The sequence below is a fragment of the Cryptotermes secundus genome, unplaced genomic scaffold, assembly GCF_002891405.2.
Source record: "Cryptotermes secundus unplaced genomic scaffold, Csec_1.0 scaffold1520, whole genome shotgun sequence".
In the NCBI taxonomy this organism is placed as follows: Eukaryota; Metazoa; Arthropoda; class Insecta; order Blattodea; family Kalotermitidae; genus Cryptotermes; species Cryptotermes secundus.
The window spans coordinates 29,707-51,513 of NW_019726253.1; the positions used below are offsets into that span (position 1 = coordinate 29,707).

The following is a 21,807-nucleotide window of genomic DNA, read 5'->3' on the forward strand; positions in this document are numbered from 1 at the left end:
AGAAGAAGAGGAAGAAGAATGTAACTAGCTTAAAATTTAATAGTACAGACATACTTAGAAAAGGTTTCTGAGGTGGGCAGGGCATGTAGCACGAATGGGGGAGAAGAGAAATGCATGTAGGATATTGGTGGAAAAGCCAGAAGGAAAGAGACCAATATGAAGACCTAGACATACATGGGAGGATAATACGTATTAAGATGGATCTTAAATTGGATGGGGTGGTATGGGCTGGATTGATCTGACTCAGGATAGGGACCAGTGGAAGGCGCTTGTGAACACGGTAATGAACCTTCGGGTTCCATAAAATGCTGGGAAGTTCTTGAGTAGCTGCAGAATTGGCGGCTCCTCAAGACGGGCTCAGCTCCATGAGTAAGTTCTGTACTACTACAAAACGATAAAACCCATGGAAACGCACGTTTGATCAACAAGGAGATAAAGACGGACGATATAGAGTCCAGTACGTGGAGAATTTCGTTGCATAATTGCAGATCTGTGGCAGCAGCGTACTTCAACACGATATTCGCGGCCAAGATGGCCGACTCACATGGTGAAGTGGAGTGTCACTTGTCTGCGGTTCTGATGCTTCTTATCGCTCGGCGGCTTCCAGAAACTAACGATAGGTAAAGGTAATGTTCTCCCTGGACTTAACTGATAAAGCACTACACCATGAAGGCGTATGGGGGAGTGGCCGTATAGATCCACATTTTCTTCACCTCAGCATTAGTTGGAGGTGAGTGGTCAGTTTCACACCCCGGCCGCTTTACCCCCGGGGAAACAGCCCCCGGTACCCATTGAGTATGAGGTTGGATGGACCCCAGAGCCTGTCTGAACGACGTGGAAGAGAAAATTCTTGACCCTACAGGGACTAGAAGTCCGACCCGTAGCCAGTTGTTATACAACCCCATTGACCTTCACGGCCTGTTAGACGGATAACTAACGTCAGGAATTTGTGTAAATTGTAAGTAACAAAAAAAAAATACAATACACAGATAAAAGTTCTATAATGCTATGGCAGTGTTTACTGTTACATAAAGTAAAGTAACGGTATCCTTGTAACGCCTTTGAGGCCCATAGGGATATGAGATGTTGAGGTTCCCACATTTTCTAGACAGTCCTCTCATAGATGGCGGCAAGGTTGTCAGCCCTACCCGCCGGCCGCTCTTTACCCCCAAGAATATTCCAAGAATATTCCTGGTACTCATTTCTGTTAGAGGCTGAGTAGACCCCAGGGCCATAATGCGACTGGAAGGATTAGGTCAATTGAAAAATCCAATTACCTCATCGGGACTTGAACCTGCGAACTTCCGGCTTGTAGTATAGTACCCCAACCAACTACGCTACCGCGTGCCCCGATACACACACACACACACACACACACAAGAGAAACTGGAACTGCATAAATGAAATTCTTGACTGGTGTAGCAGGCGACCCGAGGAATTACCAAGTAACAAAGACTAACATCAAGGAAGAGCTGATCGTCTTTAATCTAAGTGCTAAAATGTTAAGATCCAAATCACACTGTAAGTATCACGTGCAACGAATGGAAGAAAGACAGATTTCGAAGAAAATTCTAATTCTCTCTCTCTCTGATTCAAACAGCCCTTTGGACCTTGGCCGCTTTTCAGTTTCTTAATCCTATTCACAGTCGGTATTACTCCTTTGACGGGGGATCAGCCCGTCGCAAGGCCTCTACCTACACGCAGAACAACAGAAACACAGAATAAACGCACACAGACATTCCTGCCTTGAGCGGGATTTTAACCCACGACCCCTATATTGAAGCTGGCGAAGACAGTTCGTGCCTTAGACCGCATGGCTACTGTGATCGGCTAGACAATTTTAACATACAGCGCCAGCAGTTAAGATGGGCGGACGACCAAAACGCTTCAAGAAGACAGACGATGATGATGAAAAAATTACAATTGTCCTATACGTTGGCTTTCCACCCATAATGGGTTCGCAATCCGCCGGGATGTGACTAATAAGGTGTTTCCCTGACCTGCTGGTCTATAATACTTCATCTAGCGTCGATCTGGAAGATGACTCTAGAACATAAATACAGAAGGATGCACCAGCAAACCGTCGTGTCTCATTTAATGCTTGAAGCTCGAAGAAAATGACCATGACGTCAGGACAGGTGGCCTCTAGACCAAGTACTGAACACTGCGCCTCCTAGATACGAAACCGGAATTAAAAAAAAAAAACGGAACTACGTTGTTCCGTACACAAGGCCGAAGTTGTTAAGTAAGTCCAAGGTACAAGGTCTCTGCTACGTAATAGATATTTGTTGAGCTGGTCAAGAAATTACTTGCCGTTACGCAATTCATCGCACGTTTAGCGGTAATGTTGACATGACTGACAGTGAGAAATATCAACATGGAGGGGCAGAAAACCGGAATACTTTCAGGTTCGAAGTATAGAAGCATTCTCTTTTAAGAATATGAGTGCGTCATTAAAATCTTCCACGCCGCTTCAAGTTCAAACATGTCGCAAAAAAAATCTGGTCTGTTGTATTCATTTTCTCATCATACTTCTCCCTTTTGGTCTTCTACTTCGTAATTTCCTCATTCCCTTCTTTCTACTTCTTCGTCTTCTCAAGTGTTCTCTTCTTCTCTAATGAACGGCGTGGTGTAAAGGTTGGCATGTATACTGCGAGTTCGGGAGATCCCGTATTGAAATCTCGGCCGGAAATCTGATATTTCCACTGCATTCGTGGTTTTACTCTATACTGTGATTGTGCTTTACATTATGACCATTGTCATTGCCCTTCACCAAACAAACAAACTCCGTGGTTTTAGTCCGCAAGCGAACTATACCGACCGAGCGACCGCGGCTTGTCGGCGAAGTTAGTGTGAACTTTAGCGGATAGAGGGTGTTGCGTGGTTAGGGCAACGAATCCCCACGGCCGTTAATCTCGGTTTTCTAGACCGGAGCCGCTATTTCTTTGAAACAGCTCCTCATTTATCCACACGAGGCTGAGTGGACCCCGTTCCAGATCCACTACTTCTCAGAAAATCTGGTAGCGCCGGGAATCGAACCCGGACCTCTGGATCTGTATACAGGAACCCTGACCACTAGATCACAGAGGAGGTCATTACCCTTCACAAACATCGTAATTTATCAGTCACTGTTCACCCTACCATTTTTACGCTATATAGTATTAAATATTGACAGCTTCGTTAAATAGATTGTAAACAATTAAAACATATTCGTCTCAGCATTTCTCTTCTTATTATTCGTCTCGTCCTCTTTTCTTGTTCTTTTCCTTCATTTTCTCCTTATTTACATTCCCTTACGCCTCCTTTTTCTGACACTTATTCATGTTTTCCTTCTAGTCTTTCCTCTCTTCAGAATTTTATCTTTCTCAGTTTTTATATTTTTCACCGTCTCTTGTTCTTCTTCATGTATTATTCCAGACGTGTTTTGCCACCGTTTTGCAACTGTTTCTCCGTCGGGGTTTCGGTCGCCTTAAGCTTATTTTTCAATAGAGCTTGTAACAGAAGACTATCGTCGGATAGAGCTCGATTACAGTGTGACGGCACATGCGCAGAAGACAATTTTCGTGTGCGGGTGATTTGGGCTCCAGTCCTTCTGTACAAGCTCCTCTTTTCGAATTATTTCAATTCGGTGTTCATTATTCGATTTTGTATAGTGTGCACAGCGCTGATTAGACCATAAACATACATCATCATCATCACCATCATCATCATCAGTAATATGTCAGACGACAGGTCCCCACAGTCTCTTCCAAAACAGTTCCTCCATTTAATGCGATCTAGAGCTTTCTCCTTCAAATGACAGTATCCTCTTCTGTCCCGAAGGTCATCCAGCATCTTCTTACGTCTTCTTCCTCGTCTTCTTGTCACTTCTATCCGCCCCTCTATCTTTCCTTCGATAACTTCTTTTAGAAGGCAGTTTCTGCGTAAAACATGACCAATCCAATTAGCCTTCCGTTTTCTTATTTCGTGTAGGATATTCCTCTGCTCACTGACTCTAATTAACACTTCTTCATTTCTCACATAATCGGTCCAACTGATCTTCTCCATCCTTCTCCAACACCACATTTCGAAACTTTCCAGATGTTTCTGATCTACTGCCCTAAGTGTCCATGTTTCAGCCCCATACAGAGCTATGCTCCAAATGTAGCATTTCACTAGTTTCTTCCTCAAATTTAAGTCCAATTTGCTGGTAAAAAGATTCTTCTTCTTGCTAAATGCAGCTTTTGCCATGGCAATCCTGGATTTAATTTCACAAGTACACCTTCCATCATCTGTTAACAAGCTACCCAAATATTTAAAACATTTCACATTCTCCACTTGTTTTTGGTCTATCTTTATTGTGACTGGGGTTGGTTGTCTCGAAATTTTCATTACTTTTGTTTTCTCCACATTCATTTCCATGCCATAGCACCTTCCAATTTCAATTAGTCTATCAATCATGCCCTGTAGCACAGTTTCTTCCTTAGCCATTAACACAAGGTCATCTGCATATTTCACAGTTTGAATAATTTGCCCTCCTACTTTGAAGTCACCGAGCCCATCCAGAGCTTCCTTGGTAAGGCATTCGCTGTACAAGTTGAACAGAATTGGTGATAAACAGCATCCTTGTCGAACTCCTCTTCCAATCTGCACACTTCCTGTCTCCCCCCTGTCCAGTCGTACTCTAACTTTCTGATCCATGTACAATTTGCTAATCAATCTTCTTTCATGCCAATCGATACCTGTTTCTTTCAGGATCTGCATTAATTTGGTCCAGTTTACCCGGTCAAATGCCTTCTGCCAGTCTATGAAGCAAACACACAGTTCTTCATCTATCTCCAAAGTTCGTTCCGCTATAATTCTCATCATCCCAATTGCATCCCTGGTTCCTTTTCCTCTTCTAAATCCAAACTGATCTTCTCCAAGTACATCCTCTATTTTCCTTTCAATTCTTCTTTTAAGTATCTTTGCTATTATCTTTGCTGTATGTGCAATAAGACTTATTGTGCGATGGTCGCTGCATTTTGTAGCTTTTGTCTTTTTCTTTAAGGCAATCATTGTAACTTCTGTAAAGTCCTTGGGCCACTCTCCACTTTCATATATGGTGTTCATTAGTTTTGTCAGTGTTTTCAAACCACCTTCTCCCAGTAACTTGAGCACATCTCCAGGTACATCATCATCTCCTGTAGCCTTTCCCTTCCTCATTTCCTTGATAGCTTTTTCCACCTCACTTTGTAAAATATATGGTCCTTTCTCGTCTGTATCTACTTCTTCTTCCGGTTCAACTTCTAAGGTTTCTGGCCGATTAGGTCGATCATATAGTTCTGAAATATAATTTTCCCAAATTTTCAGCACTTGCCTCTGATCTACTATTCTATTCCCCTGGGAGTCTTCGATGCCAACATTTTGAATCCCATGATTCTCTTTCCATCCTAGTTCTTTTGTCTTCATGTACATCAAATCATAACGGCCTGTTCCTTGAAATTCCATAATCTCATTACATATCTTCTCAAGATATTCCTTTTTGGCCCTGTCCGTGGCTCTTTTCAATTCATTCCTCAGTCTCCTGTATTTCCTCCTGCCTTCTTCATTGTTGACATTCTTCCATTTCCTTCGCTCCTCCATTTTACTCATCATCTCCTGTGTAACCCATGGTTTTCTTGCTATCTTCTCAACTTTACCAAGCAATTCACTGATAGTATCTAACATGCATTCTTTTATATTGTTCCACTACGCTTCAGCATTTCTGCTTTCACCTTCAATTGCACCGAGTTTCTCTTCTAGGGTCTCTTGCACGCTTTGTCTTTGAGCATGTAACTTCTCCAAATCCCATCTGGGTCTGCGCTTTCGAAATCTTATAATTTTCTTCAACCTGGTTCGGAACTTGGCAACCAGCAAGTTGTGGTCAGAGTCAATATCTGCCCCAGGCAGCGTCTTCACATCCTTTACACTGTTTCTGAATCGATGTTTCACAAGGATGTAGTCAAGCTGATGCCTCCTTCAATCCCCAGGTGCCTTCCATGTGTAAATTCTTCTCTTTGGCTTCTTGAACCAAGTGTTGGTAACAAGCAGTCCATTTCTTTCACAAAAGTCAATAAGCATTTGACCCCTGTGATTCCGTCTTCCTAGTCCATGTGATCCAACAATATTCTGATATGGTTCATAGGACTAAATATATTTTATTAGAAAATTTCACCGTCCATTCCCATACAGAGTATCATGACGTTTCCTATGTCCCTTGACATTCCTTATTATCTCTGACTAGTTAACTTGGAGACCACGTTTTGGAATTATTTTCGTAACAACAGTTACTGCGAGTTTACACGCCGAAAGTAATATTTTGTTTCGTCAAACTGTCTACATTTAGAGCAGAATATATATGTTTTACTAGTACTGATAATCTTTTATGAATGTTCCTATCAAATTTTATCTGAAGTACTCAGAGCAAGAAAGGAGCAACAGATATCAGACTCTAAATTACGTTGGTTAGAGTCCTTTGCTTGCAACAAGTGCATAAAATAAACACATAAGGAGGATGCTGTATCAGTTCAAAAGTAATCAGATTTTAATGAGAACGTAGCTAAACCTCATCGGGTGAATTTAATTTTTGTACCAGGTTCCCCACTATAACTTTCATTCGACACGAAGCTCAAATCAGGCTTTATAATAGTCCTCAAAGGAAATGACAAAATAAGTATAAAATTGAAATGGATCTTTGGAAAGTACACTGTGGTAGTCCGCGCCATAGCTCAATCGGTTAGTCGCTGGCTTTCACGGGTCTGGTCAAGTGGGATTTATGGTGAACAAAGTGGCGCTGGGGCGGATTTTCTCCCGAGTACTTCGGATTCCCCTGCTAATCTTCATTCCACCAAATTCTCCATCATCATAATCATATGGGGCAAGCTACATTAGGCCAATCAGTGGCCGCCGTGACGAGTGGACCCAGTTGGACTCCAACCGCCGCTATGCGAATTAAAAAAAAAGTACGCCGTGGACCTGAAGGCTGACTTCAATTGCCTAGGGACATCTACTAATGGTAGGCTTTTGTCAAAATGTTGATGGTCCTTCGTGTTGATATAAAGTACTTATTGTCTTGTGAGGGTTGGGCTACACGCGGAGATGAATATGAAGATTTGTGGGATGTGACATTACGTAGTATGGCAGAAACAAGCCTACGTTTGAGAAGAATCTGGTGCCTACAACTTCAGGGTGGACCGAGACAAAAATCGAGATAGTAGATTTCTCCGAAATGTCGATGTCTTACTGCCAGATATTATGGCTTCGTGCCTCGAATGGCAGTTATTTTCAGGTTATTTCATGAACATCTCAGAGATACGAGTATACCACTACCACTACCGCTCGGCGCTACAGCCCTGGGTGAGCCCTGGCCTCCTCTACACTCAGTCCCCACTACTCTATTCCTCACCTTCTCAATCCATCCTTTCACCTTCACCTTCTTCAGGTCACTTTAACATCGTCTGGCCATCCCATCCTGGGTCTTCCTTTCCTTCTTCTTACCATTCTCTTTGACACTGTACTATCTTTCATTCTTTCGACATGTATCCTCTCCGTTCAGTTGTTTATCTCTTCATTGTATCTTATCATCCATATATTATTTTCCTTATCACGTTTCATCTCAGAGATATAAGTAGAGGTAAATTTTTCCCTGTGCTTAACTAATTAAGCAGTACACCATGACAGCGTATGGGGGTTGGACGTATAGATCCACATTTTCTTAACCTCGTCACTAGCTGAAGGTGAGTGGTCAGTTTCACGTCCCTGCTGCTTTTTCCTCCCGAGGAAAGGAGGCTGGGTGGACCCCAGAGCCAATCTGGACGACAGGGAGAAGAGAAAATTCTTGATCCTACTAGGACTCGAACTCCGACCTCTTGGTCATCCAGCCCATAGCCAGTCGCTATCCCGACTACGCTGTCCCGGTTCTTGCCAAAAATGTAACTCAGAATAATTATTATCCTATTTCATGGCATTAATACAAATAGATCATGATCGAAAGGTATTTCAGAATTTTCCTCACGCACTCCCTTCAAGATTGCAACTTCTCCAGCAGCTGGTCCGCCTCGAAACCTCCCAGCAGTTTCCGAATTGGAGGGCTGTCTTCATTTCTTGGCGTGCAGAGCGGCACTTCCTTGCTGCGGTGCAGAATGCTGGGGCCTGTTAACTGGACTGCCGTGTGACAGTACGAGTACCTCTGCGGCCCACTGTGCCTCCTCATTATTCTCCATTCGAAGTGAGAATTCGGAACTCTTCTCTGGGTGACTAGTTGACGGGTCCTTTAGTTCACACTGTTGAGGGTTAAGCATATGAGGACAGACTAAGTCCTAACCTTCCAGTACCTCTGATATGTATTTCAAGATGAAATCTGTCCACTTACTTACTTACTTACTTACTTGGTTTGTAGGTTAGTTGTTCATTAGCGGCCTCCGTAGTCTAGAGGTAACGTTCCCACCTCATGACTCATAGTACGCGGGTTCAAATACCCGGCGGAGGTCGTCGAATTTTTAAGGGCGGAAAAATTCAGGGAACAAGACCTCCGGGAGGGACTTTAAGCCGTGGGTCCCGTGTCGTAGCTTTACGGCACGTAAAAGAACCTCATATCTCCAAAGGAGGTCACTGAGCCAAATTAACGAACGTTTCCCGCCCAACAGCAGTCTCTAATACCTCTGGTAGATGGGGGAAGCATTATAGATACCTCTCAGCTAGTAGAGCCGGTCTCGCTGGCTTGGCGGGACTGATGGTAAGCACCAGTACCGGTAGGATATAGAGACTGGTAGAAATCATAGAGGGAAGCACAATGGACCAATACAGGTCTCAGTGCATGGGGAAACCCACCCTCTCCAATAACTAACTAACTAACTAACTAACTAACTGTTCATTTCTCAGTAAGTTGCACCTGTATCAGTTTTCAATGCATGGGCTCGATCTATACTTGTAGCTCTCTGTAGAAAAATGTTGGTGCTGAGGGCCTGACGGCAATTACGGTCTTCTGGGATGTGACGCCGTGTAGTCTCCTAAACGTTATGAATGTTTCGGAGGAATCTGCTGGTTCCATCTCCATGTTTAAGGAACAAACCGAACGTAGGAAAATGTAATGGACGTGGGGGAAGTCTTTTCCCGTATTAATAGACAGAGACAGGCTTTCATATATCTGTGCCCATTTCTCTACCCTTGCTCTACCCTTCAGCTCTGAAGGTGGATGTAGTACTTTCCTTCGAGACATTGGTGAACATGTACCAGACTGCACTGTGTCACACCCCTCAAGACTGTAATCTTCACAAAAATGTTGTCACTTGTTTATGGCTTCGTGACCACTAATAACGGGGTTTGGATTGGATGATTGGATTTATTAACACCTTTTACAAACTCTTTTAATCGCAATCAGTTATAGTACCGCACGACACATCTTTAGTACAGTTCTAGTGTGATCTGATCTCTCTTCATTCTGTTCTGAACTACGGCTGACTTCTCTTGTAGCCTTGTCTTCTCCCGTCTTCTGTTGCCACTGACTTCTCATTTACGGCCGACTCACTTCAAATGAATGTCCGAGTCGAAGTTATGTTACGACCGACGGTCAGTCTGCCAGTCTATCTTGGAATAAAGGGCCCGTCTGGGGCTTACGACCAGATTTTTATTACTGTCAGACAGTAGCAGGCTTGTTGTAGAGGAACTGTTGGAAGCGGTGTTTCCTGTGCTGTTCCTGCCGGGGAGGTGTCAGATGGTAGAATTCCAGCAACGGCCTGAGCAGAAGGGGATATTGTTGGGATCTGTTACCAGGCAACGGCTAGTGAAGACATAGAAGACTCAGCGTATGCTGTAGTGAGAAGTATAGTGTACGAATTAGGGAGCGTTATAACTACGTGTAGTCACGAATTATAAGTGTTCAAGAAATCCAATTACCAATCCAAACTCCGTGTCTGGTCATCTCAGCACTAAACATTTAGAAGAAATTAACAATTCGTAAAACGTCGAAGTGCCTGCGGTTGTGATAAAGGATAACACGCGCTGAGGAAGCGAGGACAGGAATGCAGAGTAGCTGCAACCAATCCTGCTTTAGGTAACAATTGTTATAAATCCCAGTAGCTTTTTGAGTCTCCTTAGATGTTTCGCTTCAAATTACAGGAATTAATTTTATTGTACAAAAAGTGGATAGCCCTACTCTGTTTACGAAAAAGAAATCTTCTGGCCACAAAGTATGAATTACAATTGGTAACACTGAAGCTGTTTAGTGGGTAATTTAGATAGGCGACACAAAACAAAAACTTGCCTTTATACCCAGGCAAGTGATTGAGAGTCTCCACAGAAGATTTCATCTTAAACTTAATACTGAAGACATACAACAAGAATACAAATTTACTGCTGATGTAATATAAATTCTGTGATGCTTGGCACAGAATGCGCCCTCAAATTTACTAAACTAAATTACGAGAGAGGAAACTAATGATTAGAATACACAACTATAATTATATAAACCCTGTGTTATTTTGATGAGTATGAAAATTGTTCTTGCGGGCTGAGAGAAGAACAGAGATTGAGGGTGTTTGAGAACAAAGTGCCGAAGAGAATATTTGGTTGTAATAGAGAGAAAGAAGCAGGAACGTGGAGAAAATTGTATAATGAGGAGCCTCATAACTTGCAGGCCTTGCCCTTCACCGAATGATATTAGGGTGATGAGATGGCAGGGATTTTGCAGATGAGAAATGCATACAAATCTGAATTCTGAAAACAGATGAAGGGCTCGATTGGTAGACAAGAATATTCGAGTGGGTGTCGTGAAATAGGTGAGCAGGGAAGAGAAAGATCGCGGGCAGGGCTGCCAACATAGGCACGGCATGGAATATTTGCTTTTGTGCCAGACGATGCGATACGAAAAGCGAGAGTAGGATTATTATTAATATTTGAAATATGTTAACACGAAAATTCTTTAACTCCTTTAGATTTTGTACTATTACTGCGAAACTACTCAACGTGTATATTATTTTAGTCGGAAATTCTGAAGATAAGATGACTAGAAGACATCGGAATGGACCAGGGACAACAGTCGTATAAAAATCTCCGTGGCCTGTAATCCGCAAGCGAACTATACCGACCGAGAGACCGCAGCTTGTCGACGAAGTTAGTGCCAACTTTTGCTGATAGAGGATGTCAAGTGGTTAGCGCAACGGATCCCCACGGCCGTTACTTTCAGTGTTCTAGACCGGAGCCGCTATTTTTCCGTTGAAGTAGCTCCTCAATTATCCTCACGAGTCTGAGTGGACCCCGTTCCAGACCCTGAACTTCTCAGAAAATCTGGTAACGCCGGGAATCGAACCCAGGACCTCTGGATCTGTAGCCAGGAACTCTGACCCGTAGACAACATAGATGGTCAAAATAGTCGTATTACGGCTGTTAAAGAAATGGAATTTGGAGGTGCAGACTGCACTCGCATGGCGCAGGACTTGAAGCAGTAAACACAGTAAAGTCCCTTGTTCCATGAACGGCTGTGACCTTCTTAAGTACCTGAAAGACGGGGAAGAGAGGAGGTAGGGAATTAATGAAGGCAGATTGTTTCGCGTGTAATTTAACGACGGTCTTCAACTCGGTTTCCACAGAAATTTGTTCATCGAATTTCCATCTTTCAAACTCGATCTTACACGACGGACTTATTATTTGTTTTCTCTCTTCTTCTTCTTCTACGTCCTCCTCCGCCTGCTCTCCCTGGAAACCATTAGTTCTCACCCTAGACATACCTGAACGCTACAAAGTTGCTTGCGACAAATATAGCGCCTCGGGCTTCTTGCTGAATATGAAGACAGTATGTTCCTCCGAAACGTCTGTGGACTTGTAACCGACTCTGCGAGATTGCATCCAAAAATGTAGAGTTCCTCATAGTCATCGCTTTGGCGACCTGAAATCTAAAATATTTTCTGGGTTCATTACCGCAGATAAAGTAACATCTGTTTCTCTATATCATATTTCTTTCCTGCTTCTAGTTTCCCTTGTCATTCGAAGATCCGAAGCAATTAGATTCCACTGTCCTCATTTTATTCCTCAGTTTTTTCAGCTAGTGGCCACATTTTACTTCCACATGGTCGAATACTTTCAATTGTGCTGCGAAATATATTTCCCTTAATTTCCCACGTTCTTCTAAGCGAAGTCTTCGTTGCAAAGCTTGTCATACAGCTTCTGCTCTGAATGTGACGCGAGTGACGGCCTCTGTGGTCTAGTGGTCAGAGTTCCTGGCTACAGATCCAGAGGTCCCGGGTTCGATTCCCGGCGCTACCAGATTCTCTGAGAAGTAGTGGGTCTGAAACGGGGTCAACTCAGCCTCGTGAGGATAATTGAGGAGCTACTTGAAAGGAAAAATAGCGGCTCCGGTCTAGAAAACAGAAAGTATCGGCCGTGGGGATCCTTGCACTAACCACGTGACATCCTCTATCAGCAAAAGTTGGCACTAACTTCGTCGACAAGCGGCGGTTGCTCGGTCGGTATAGTTCGCTTGCGGACTAAATCCACGGAGTTTTTTTTTTCGTGAGTATTTAGAAAAATCATATCCGTTGATGCATGCTGTTTCTATGTCTGAATTTCCAGCTTCTTCCCTCACACGAAAGTACTCCGTTATTTAGGTTAACGTTCAGACATTACGTTTTACATTTCACTGACACTTGCTTCATTATATACATCACACATTCTTCATGTTTTACAAATATTTTTTGAACATTCGTAGGAATTGAGGAGTATGGTGTTGTGTTCCAAACTGGAATTCCTATCCTACTTTATTTTCTATACCACATCTGATTCTATGTAATTCTTCACTTGTACCAGTTCCCTGTTTCTTCGCCATGTTCCCTATCCATAAAGGTATATATGGCTCCTAGTGAAGGCTTTATTACAAACAGCTGCCAAATGTTAATATTTTGTCAGGTCAAAGAAATTTATGTTGGTTTGGGGCTCTCTTCGTAACATAATGACTTTTTACGGTGAGGAGTTGTTAGCCCCACGCCCAACTCCCAAGCTGGAGGGTCACCCCTTGTCGGCTGTCCGAGACTGCTTATTCAACATATTCACAGCTTCCCTCCAAAACTGGAGGGCGCCTCCTCCATCCCCAGCCTGAGGACGCGCCATGCCGTGGTGACAAGGGACCCACCTAACATTGCCTCTAGTTCTGTATGGGTGTGAAAATTGGTCTCTGACTTTAAGGGAGGAACATAGATTGAGGGTGTTAGAGAACAGAGTGTTGAGGAGAATATTTGGACCGAAGAGAGATGAAGTGACAGGAGGTTGGAGAAAACTGCATAATGAGGAGCTTCATAACTTTTACTCTTCTCCAAGTATAATTAGAATGATCAAGTCAAGGAGGATGAGGTGGGCAGGGCATGTAGCACGAATGGGGGAGACGAGGAATGCGTATAGGATATTGGAGGGAAAGCCAGAAGGAAAGAGACCACAGGGAAGACCAAGGCGTAGGTGGGTGGACAATATAAAATGGATCTTAGAGAGATAGGATGGGATGGTAAGGACTGGATAGATCTGGCTCAGGATAGGGCTCTTGTGAACACGGTACTGAACTGTTGGGTTCCATAAAACGCTGGGAAATTCTTGAGTAGCTACAGAATTGGTGGCTCCTCCAGAAGGGATCAGCTCCATGAGTAAGTAAGTAAGTTGGGGCTCTCCTTCTACAGTGAATATTAATTTGGTATGTGTTGTGTTGAACTCTTCTAGTGTGTTTTCAGTAATAGTGTTATGTGCATTAGTATATCATCTACGTATCTGAGGCAGTCACCTGATCACAGTGGCCGCGTGGTCTAAAGCATGAACTGTCTTCGCCCGCTCGAACACTAGAGGCGTGTGTTAGAATCCCTTGCGACGGGCTGATCCCTCGTCCAGGGAGTCCTATCGAATTTGTATAGGATTAAGAAACTGAAGAAGCGGCCAAGACCCAACAAAGGTCTCTAGAACCATAGATAGATAGACATATCAGAAGCCTTTTCTAAGTAGATTTAAGTAATATTTGCTGTAAACTACGTTTTGGTTCTAGGCTTCATAGTTGTCTCTGTGCTTATTTAATTAAAAACCAAGTCATGAAGTCAAATGGGGCAATGGAGGTGTGGCTTCACCTTTCTTGACCTCTGCATTAGATGGATGTGAGTGGTCAGTTTCATGCCCCGGCCGTTTTACCTTTCTAGAGAAACTACCAGTTACCCTAGTTGACATGCAGGATGGGACCCAGGGCCAGCATGGACACAGTGGAAAACAGAAAAATCCCCTGCCTGAAATCGAACCCCTGTTATCCAGCCCGTCGCTTGAGCCATCTCATCTCCACCATAAAGATGGTTGACCCGTTTTGGGGGGGCGTATTTCAGCACAGCCATATTCTTTTTCGGATATAATGAAAGGAGCCCTATATAAAAATAGGAAGAAAATTAAGAAAAATATGGCTGTCGCTGAAATATACCCCCCCCCCATAGGGTCAGTCATGTTTGCGGCGAAGGGTGCCCAACTTCCGCGTCTGCGTAAACCGATCCTAAACACCCGCAATTGCAATCGATCAGGACGACAGCTAGAGGCAAGTTTTCTAGAAGTACTCTCATTTTCACTCTGTATTATTTATCACTTAAAAGACATCGAAACCAGACTCACCGTACCCAAGGTTGACTCTAATACCATGATTCCCAAACTGTGTTCAAGGGAAAGTCGTGTTCCGTGACCCCCGGGGGGGGGGGGCGCTGTAACAACTAATGGCACATCTGGGCTCTAAATATAAATGTGATAGTAATTTTCAGTATCCTAGCTCAGTAACTCAGTCGTTCAGTGACCCAAGAACCGCACTGGATGGCTGACCGCACAGAATTGTCAATATTGCTTCTGTCACTGTAAGCGAGCCGAACCGTAATAGCAACAAGACGTCACACCACTGTCAAAAACATCCCGCACTTTCGAATGTTTTTCGTAAGGACATTATTTCCAGTGAGGAAACTTCTCCTTTCTCGACCCTGTTTAGTTACTGTTACTGTTAAATATCATGGATATTTCAATTATTTTGTGTTGTGGCAGTTTTTTTCCCGGTCTATAAAACCGAGATTAACGGCCGTGGGGATCCGCCGACAAGCGGCGGTCGCTCGGTCTGTATGGTTCGCTTGCGGACTACAGACCACGGAGTTCGTTTTAGTTTTTTGTGTCAGTTTTTACACTTATAGTGGCCGCCTGTTATAGGCTGTTTGCTTTCGTGTAGTATATCTAATACTGGACTTTAATTACATTATTATTATTATTATTATTATTATTACTGTTATCATCATCATCATCATCATCATCGTGTTCTTGTTGGTTTATGTATGTATGTACGGGGGAAAGCCAGTAAATAGGTAAAAAATGTAACTAAAACAGTTATAATGGACGTAATTGGTTTCTTATATGTATCACTAGGTAGCAGCACAGTCCAGCTTCATGACAGTCTAGGTAGCAGACCCACACGCGCATGTCCAGAGGCTTGTTTCAGTAGTCAAAATGGCGACCGTGCTTAAGGATTGTACTACCGAAGAGCAGAGTTCTGCTGTGTGCTTTTCTGTAGGCAGAAGTTCTTAGTGCAGAGGATATTAATAATGAAATAATTCTTGATTACGGTGGGAAGTTTTTGTCTCGTAAAGCGGTTCACAACTGGGTGGAGAAATTCTCTGAAGGACTTTCGAAAGCCGTGGATGATGCCCGACCAGGCGCGGAAGTGGCTGAGACAACAGTCAAAAGACTTGTGTGCTGCGGGTTTCGACGCACTGGTAAAGCAATGTTGGTGGAGGCTATATCGAGAGAAAAAAGTTTTTTCCTAGGTTCGAATATCAGATATTTTACGTTTATAGCCATTTGTGGACGATTTACTGACTCTGCCCCGTACGTACGTGCGTACATATGAACCGTGTTCATTTTATTTTGTCAGTTTATTGCTTTTTTATATATTTTTTCGCAATATAAAGTCATAGTTTGTAGACATATTTAGCAAATTGACGTTTGAAGAGCGTTTGTTAGACACAGACTAAATTCTAATATTAAGATTCATCCCAGTAGGACGAAGTAGGCTCTTATGTATCAAGTATTAGGAGCATGAAAATGTCGAAACCAACAATTATTTAATCCTTCAAGGACAGTAAAGGTAAAAATTGTCGCTGTGCCTAACTGATTAATCACTACGTCGTGAAAAAATATGGGAGAGTGGATGTATAGATCCAGGTATTCCTGACCTCAGCAGTAGTTGGAGGCGAGTGGTCAGCTTCAGCTTCACGTTCCGGCCGCTTTACCCCTGCAGAAAGAGCTCCCATAACCCATCCTTTATAGCACTGCGTTTATGTGCCACGTGCTCTGCATTTTGCTCACGACTAGATGAGTGTGTTTCGTAATATCTCAAAATAAACAATGAATGTATCCCTAAACAGCATTAACGATTGGGGTATATAATTAATGCTCAGTGTAATTCGTGTGAGATGGGATTTGAATTTTTAAATATTTAGAAGTAATTCTTGCTTCAAGAGTTAACAAAGTAACAGATGCTCTGACGGATGAGCTGACAAAGCACGATTGCCGTTTCCACACTGTACGTATTATTAATTCAAAATGTTGGGGAACTTTTTTCTTGTTCACGTTACATAACACCGGTGAAGGAAGACTGTGTCGTAGGAGCAAAGCGCTTCGTGTTAATGTAACTTTCTGTTGGTAGCCTGTGTCGGCCTGTGTCGTTCTGCGTCACAGCTGCCAGGCTACGAAACGTCGATCCTGGAGTAGGTCGAGATTGTTGGTGGCCTTGGTGCACTTTCTGAAGGCCACGTTCAGGCCTATTATTTTGCTTACATATATAGGTTCTGGATTTTGGCCTTTCTGAATGAGCCCTCGTCCATTTTTCCATATTGTTTTAGTTTTAATTAAGGTAATAAACTCCTTGGAACGTATTCCTTCTCAAGAAGATAGTAATCTCTCGACTAAAAAGTCATTTCCGTGTTCAGAAGAGCCCTCATCTTGACCCTATTCGAAAATGAAAGAATCCAATCCACAACTTCCAACGGTAATTATTTTAAGATTATCCTCCCATCAACGCATAGGTCTTCCATGCGGACCCTTCCCTTCAGGTATTAAACCAAAATTTTGTAAACATTTATAATTTATCCCATGCTTGAATATGTTTTACGGCCAGGAGATGTTGATTTCCGGCCCAATCCCCAAGCCGATGGACTACCCCTTACCGGCTATCCGTGACTGCTTATTCATTGTATTCAGAGCCACGCACGGAGGCCGTTTCCTCCGTCCAAATCCCCCGCCTTGTATATGGTGGGCTTTTGTGAATGCGCAAATGATCCTCCACATTACAGCGTTCACAAAAACCTTCTATTGGACTGTATGAACCACGTTATATTATACTTCAAAAATATTTTATATTGAAATAAATGCTTATGATATCGTGTCCATGTGGCCGTCGACACTTTGAACTGACCGGTGTCTATACACGGCACTCTGTTCAGATCCGGCGCTCCTAGCCTCTCTGCAATGCCGCGCTCTTTCGGGAGGAGTCTGACTCAATCTCATCTCTTTCCCCCTCCCACAGCTCATCCACTTCCCCACCCGTCTCGACGCAACCCTTGCTGGGCATGCCAGCTATTTTGACGGGAAGGTCACATGACATTACTGCCGCTGCCCGCCCCAGACAGTGCGGGGCGTGGGGTGGGGAGAGGAGACGAAAAGCGTTACCAGGCGGCGACACGGTCTACTGCGACGGCCTCCGTGCCAGTTAGCGCTCCTACTCCCTTGTCGGCCGCCATTATGCGGCAATATTGATATCGGCTACAAGTATTACGAATAACAGTATACAAAACGTTTCGAATGAATGTAGGTTCTTGGTGTTTGGTTTTCCATTTAATGGCGTGATCCTGGCAAGCTACAGTTCCATATTCATCTACTGAACTTTGGCGAGGGAGGCGGAGCAGTGAACGGAACAGCCTTATCATGGACCTAGTAGGCAGTAGGCGAACTAGCCGCACGGAATCGGCAGACATGTTTGGGGAAACGTCTGGGTTGGTCGTCGAGTGAGAGGTATGATGTGTGTGGTGGACTGGGTGCGCAGCGCTCGGTCCCCTTGTATTAGCGATAATTTTTGTGAAGGAGAGAAAAGGAGCATTGTCTTCTCCGTGTACATAAAGAAGTGAGTTACTGCCAAAGATGATGGAAACGGTGGTAGGAGTGTCCAAACAACAGCCGTATAGTCCGCATCTCAAGAAAGTACTGAAGACGTACCAGTTGAGTGCGGTGAAGAGCCTTCAGGGGCCTAGTACTTTGCTTGGCACGGCGGCTGTGCACGGTATGGACAAAGGGGTTGCGGTTACAGCAGTGGGGACCTCTGCCATGACAACTACGGTGACAGTGGTTCCGAAGAAGGAACCGGCGCCACCCTCAGCCTCCGATTGTGGTGATGTGTTCATGACCCCACCGCCCTTTCCGATCCAGCAGCTTCCGATCCTGACGACTCCAGATCAGTCCCACAGTGAGCTTTCTGAAACTGTCCTCGAGGGTGAAACCATTTCGTGCTTTGAGGTGGGCGGCGAGAAACGACTCTGCCTGCCACAAGTCTTCAACAGTGTGCTGCGGGAATTTAGTCTCTTCCAGATACGTCAAGTGTGTGAGGAGTTTCGGATTTTCTTCTCTGAATGCAATAAAGAGCAGCTCATAGTGCTCAAAATGACAGGTATCCTTCCAAAGACTGCCCATTCGTGTGGGCTCATCACAAAGACAGACGCGGAAAGACTGTCCATCGCTATGCTGCACCGAAGTGCAGTGAATAAGGCAACAGTATGCCACGAAGGGGCCCTGTCCGTCAAAGTGTACCACGAGTGTTTCGGAAAGTGTAAAGGCATATGTACGCCGGAGTTATACACTGACAGTAATGCACAATGTATCGAATGTGTGGAGTGCCACGGTATGTTCTCACCTCAGAAGTTTGTGTGCCATGCTCATCATTTTCGGGAAAAGCGCACCTGCCACTGGGGGTTCGATCCCAGCAACTGGCGTTCTTATCTTCTGATTGCTGAGGATCAGGAAGAGCATGAACATTTAGCCAAGGTGCTGGAGAAGTTCAAGGAACAGCACGACAACACTGTCAACACGTTGCAACACAATAAGCGGAAACAGGTACATCTTAATGCTGCAATATAACAATTTAAATGCAATTTGTTGATGTATTCAGTTCATTTTGATGCAGAATCTGATTCAGGCGGAAATTAAATACGGATATTAGAATTAAGGATGGGAAACGTAAATGCAGATGATTTTATTACTGTATTTCAAGCCAGTGGACACTGAAGAAAAAAAAATAATTACGGGTATTAAGAATTAAACCAGGGTTGCAATAACTACAAGTGAATAACTTCGGTAATTTTTGTTTTCGATTTTATTACTTGATGAAAATGATGGAGGCTGTAGATAAAATAAATGTGGATACTGGGAATGTTACTAAGGTTTCAGGCTTGAAATACAAGTGATTAAATAAGTTATTCTTTCACCAGTTTCTGTGTATACATTGGTGCAGGTGGCAGTTGTACGTAAACTAAATATGAATATTAGAACTGAAACAAAAGGTCGCAGGCTTTATATACGAGTGAGTATGGTTGGTGCCAATTTTCTGGTCTGTTGTGCCTAAAGTGAAGTTGGGGATCATGAGAAGGAATAAATACTGTTATTGCAATTAACTGGATGTAACTTGCGGGCAGTTGCCATGTCAGGAAACACAGAGAACAAATCTGTTTACCCAACTCGGCTTGTGTAACAGTTGTGCTTGCAGTTTTTAAGGTTCCCAGGCGGGATATGGACAACAGTGATAGATTTCTCATGATTTTTCTCAGTAAATCAAGACGAATAAGATGGTGGTGGCTTAAAATAGACCATTTCATTTCCACATCCCTCCTAAATCGCCAATTACAATCACCGTGTCGTTTCACATTCAGCGCTGTAGTTCATAGCACAAGAAGTTGGCAGTGCTCAAGTTAATCAAAGATATGAGATAGTTTGCTTTACTGGTTATTTTAACGCGTGCGTTAAAACGTCATATGGCATGGGGTTAGTGAATGGCCAGTTGCAAGGGATATGAATGGAATCGGACGCTACTGTTTTGAGGATTATTGAAGCAAAAGGTAGTCCTGAAAGACAAGAAAAAACCTTGGAAGAAATAATTGGAAAATTTAACGATATAAATAGTGCTGATGAAAATAAATAAATAAAAATATCACGGTAGAACCTTTATTTAAACCCTAAAAAAGACAGTATAATCATTCATCGATAGAAGACTCAGAAGTTGTACTTGTTTTTGGAACGTAATAATGTATTTTTTTTTAAGAAACTGTCAAGTTTTGTCTTAACAGACAATTGACTCATCTGCCTTCCAAAATGCCTTGTGTCATTTAAAGTATGTATTCTACTCTGAACAGCATTTTTCAAGTTTCGATCCGGATTATTGAGGGTGTACTGTAATATGCAAGCATGAATAAGAAGTCTCAAGTTAACACAGCATAGCGCTGAGGTTAGGAATATATGGAGCGATATAATGAATTCTGCCAATATTATCAATTAAATTAGAAAATCCGGAATATAGTCCAGTATTGCCAACATGTGACATAAATTTAATCTCTGTAACTCTGAAAGAAAATCAGCTCGGCCCGTGACGAGCGGGCGATAGTAATGGCTGTTGTTTGCCTACGGTTTCGAACCGTGGAACAGCAGGACGTGATAACCTTGGGATGGGAGCAGCATCGTGTAGAGAGATTGCAGTTATCCCTGCTGCTATGTGCGTGTAGTGAATAGTAATAGGGACCCGCCAAGACAGACGAGAGTCTCTGCCGCGTTCACGAACGGTAGCAATGAAGACAGTGTTAGTCATCCAACGATGCATGGTCAGCATGTCTTATATAATAACTCGGCTCTCGGATGATTACTTTTACGTATCATGAAGGAAAGTGCAAAATGTGCGCTGTTGGAACATAAACGAATTGAAGACGGTTTAGAAAAATCAGCCAGCTGAAAGATACCTATGTATATTCCACTGCAACAGAATAGAGTACGTGTCTTCACCCCTTGTGTGTGTTTGGGGAGGAGGGGGCATTGTACACATTTTCTTGACATCGGCACTAGTTCGAGGCGACTGGTCAGCTTCAGTCCCCTGTTGCTTTACTCCCGGGGAAAGAGCCCCCGGTACCCAGTCGATAGGAGGCTAGGTGGGCCCCAGGGCCGGTGTGGGCGACGCGGAGAAGAGAAAATTCTTCACCCTACTGGGAGTCGAACTCCGACCGCACCGTCGTCCAGCCCATAGCCAGTCCCTATACAGACTATTGAGTACCGATATGTTAATACGGAGACAGACTATCTCGGTCGATATAGTGACGAGGCTGTAGGCTCGAAGACCGAGGAATTAGGGTTTGATTCCTGGCGGGGGCAACATATGTTCCGTATTTTCACGGCGTCCAAACCCGTCTCTGGGCCCACACAGTTCCATATCTGTACCGAGGAGACGTTCCCGGGGCCGTGGCATGATCGCGAACCTGAGCGTTCGTCTTCTTCAAGCGCCGAGGTTTGGAATGCGTGGAGCAGCATCTCCACATATCCATATATGTTTATGCCATATTTCTTAATAGAGTGCAGGGTGAACTTTATACTATCCGAAATAAAATTCAAATACGTTATTGACCGAAACGATTTTATTGTTACGAAATTGTGTTGACTGCAATCAGGAAATATTGTTGAAATAAATATAAGAACTGTCAGTAGATAGCCTCCATTTTGAAGCAGATTATGAACTGCGAACGGAGCGAAACG

The 21,807-nt window shown here is 43.5% G+C and overlaps 1 protein-coding gene across 1 annotated transcript; it reads left to right on the top strand.

Moving 5' to 3' along the window:
• The first annotated feature begins 17,950 nt into the window (after positions 1–17,950).
• On the top strand, positions 17,951–19,513 carry LOC111864148 (ski oncogene). The gene has a single exon (XM_023851201.2). It carries the CDS (start codon positions 18,169–18,171, stop codon positions 19,156–19,158), a length of 990 nt encoding a protein of 329 aa, XP_023706969.1. The 5' UTR covers positions 17,951–18,168; the 3' UTR covers positions 19,159–19,513.
• Positions 19,514–21,807: the final 2,294 nt, after the last annotated feature.

Excerpts from the sequence above, each read along its gene's own strand:
- LOC111864148 (XM_023851201.2), top strand. The coding sequence starts at position 18,169 with ATGATGGAAACGGTGGTAGGAGTGTCCAAACAACAGCCGTATAGTCCG.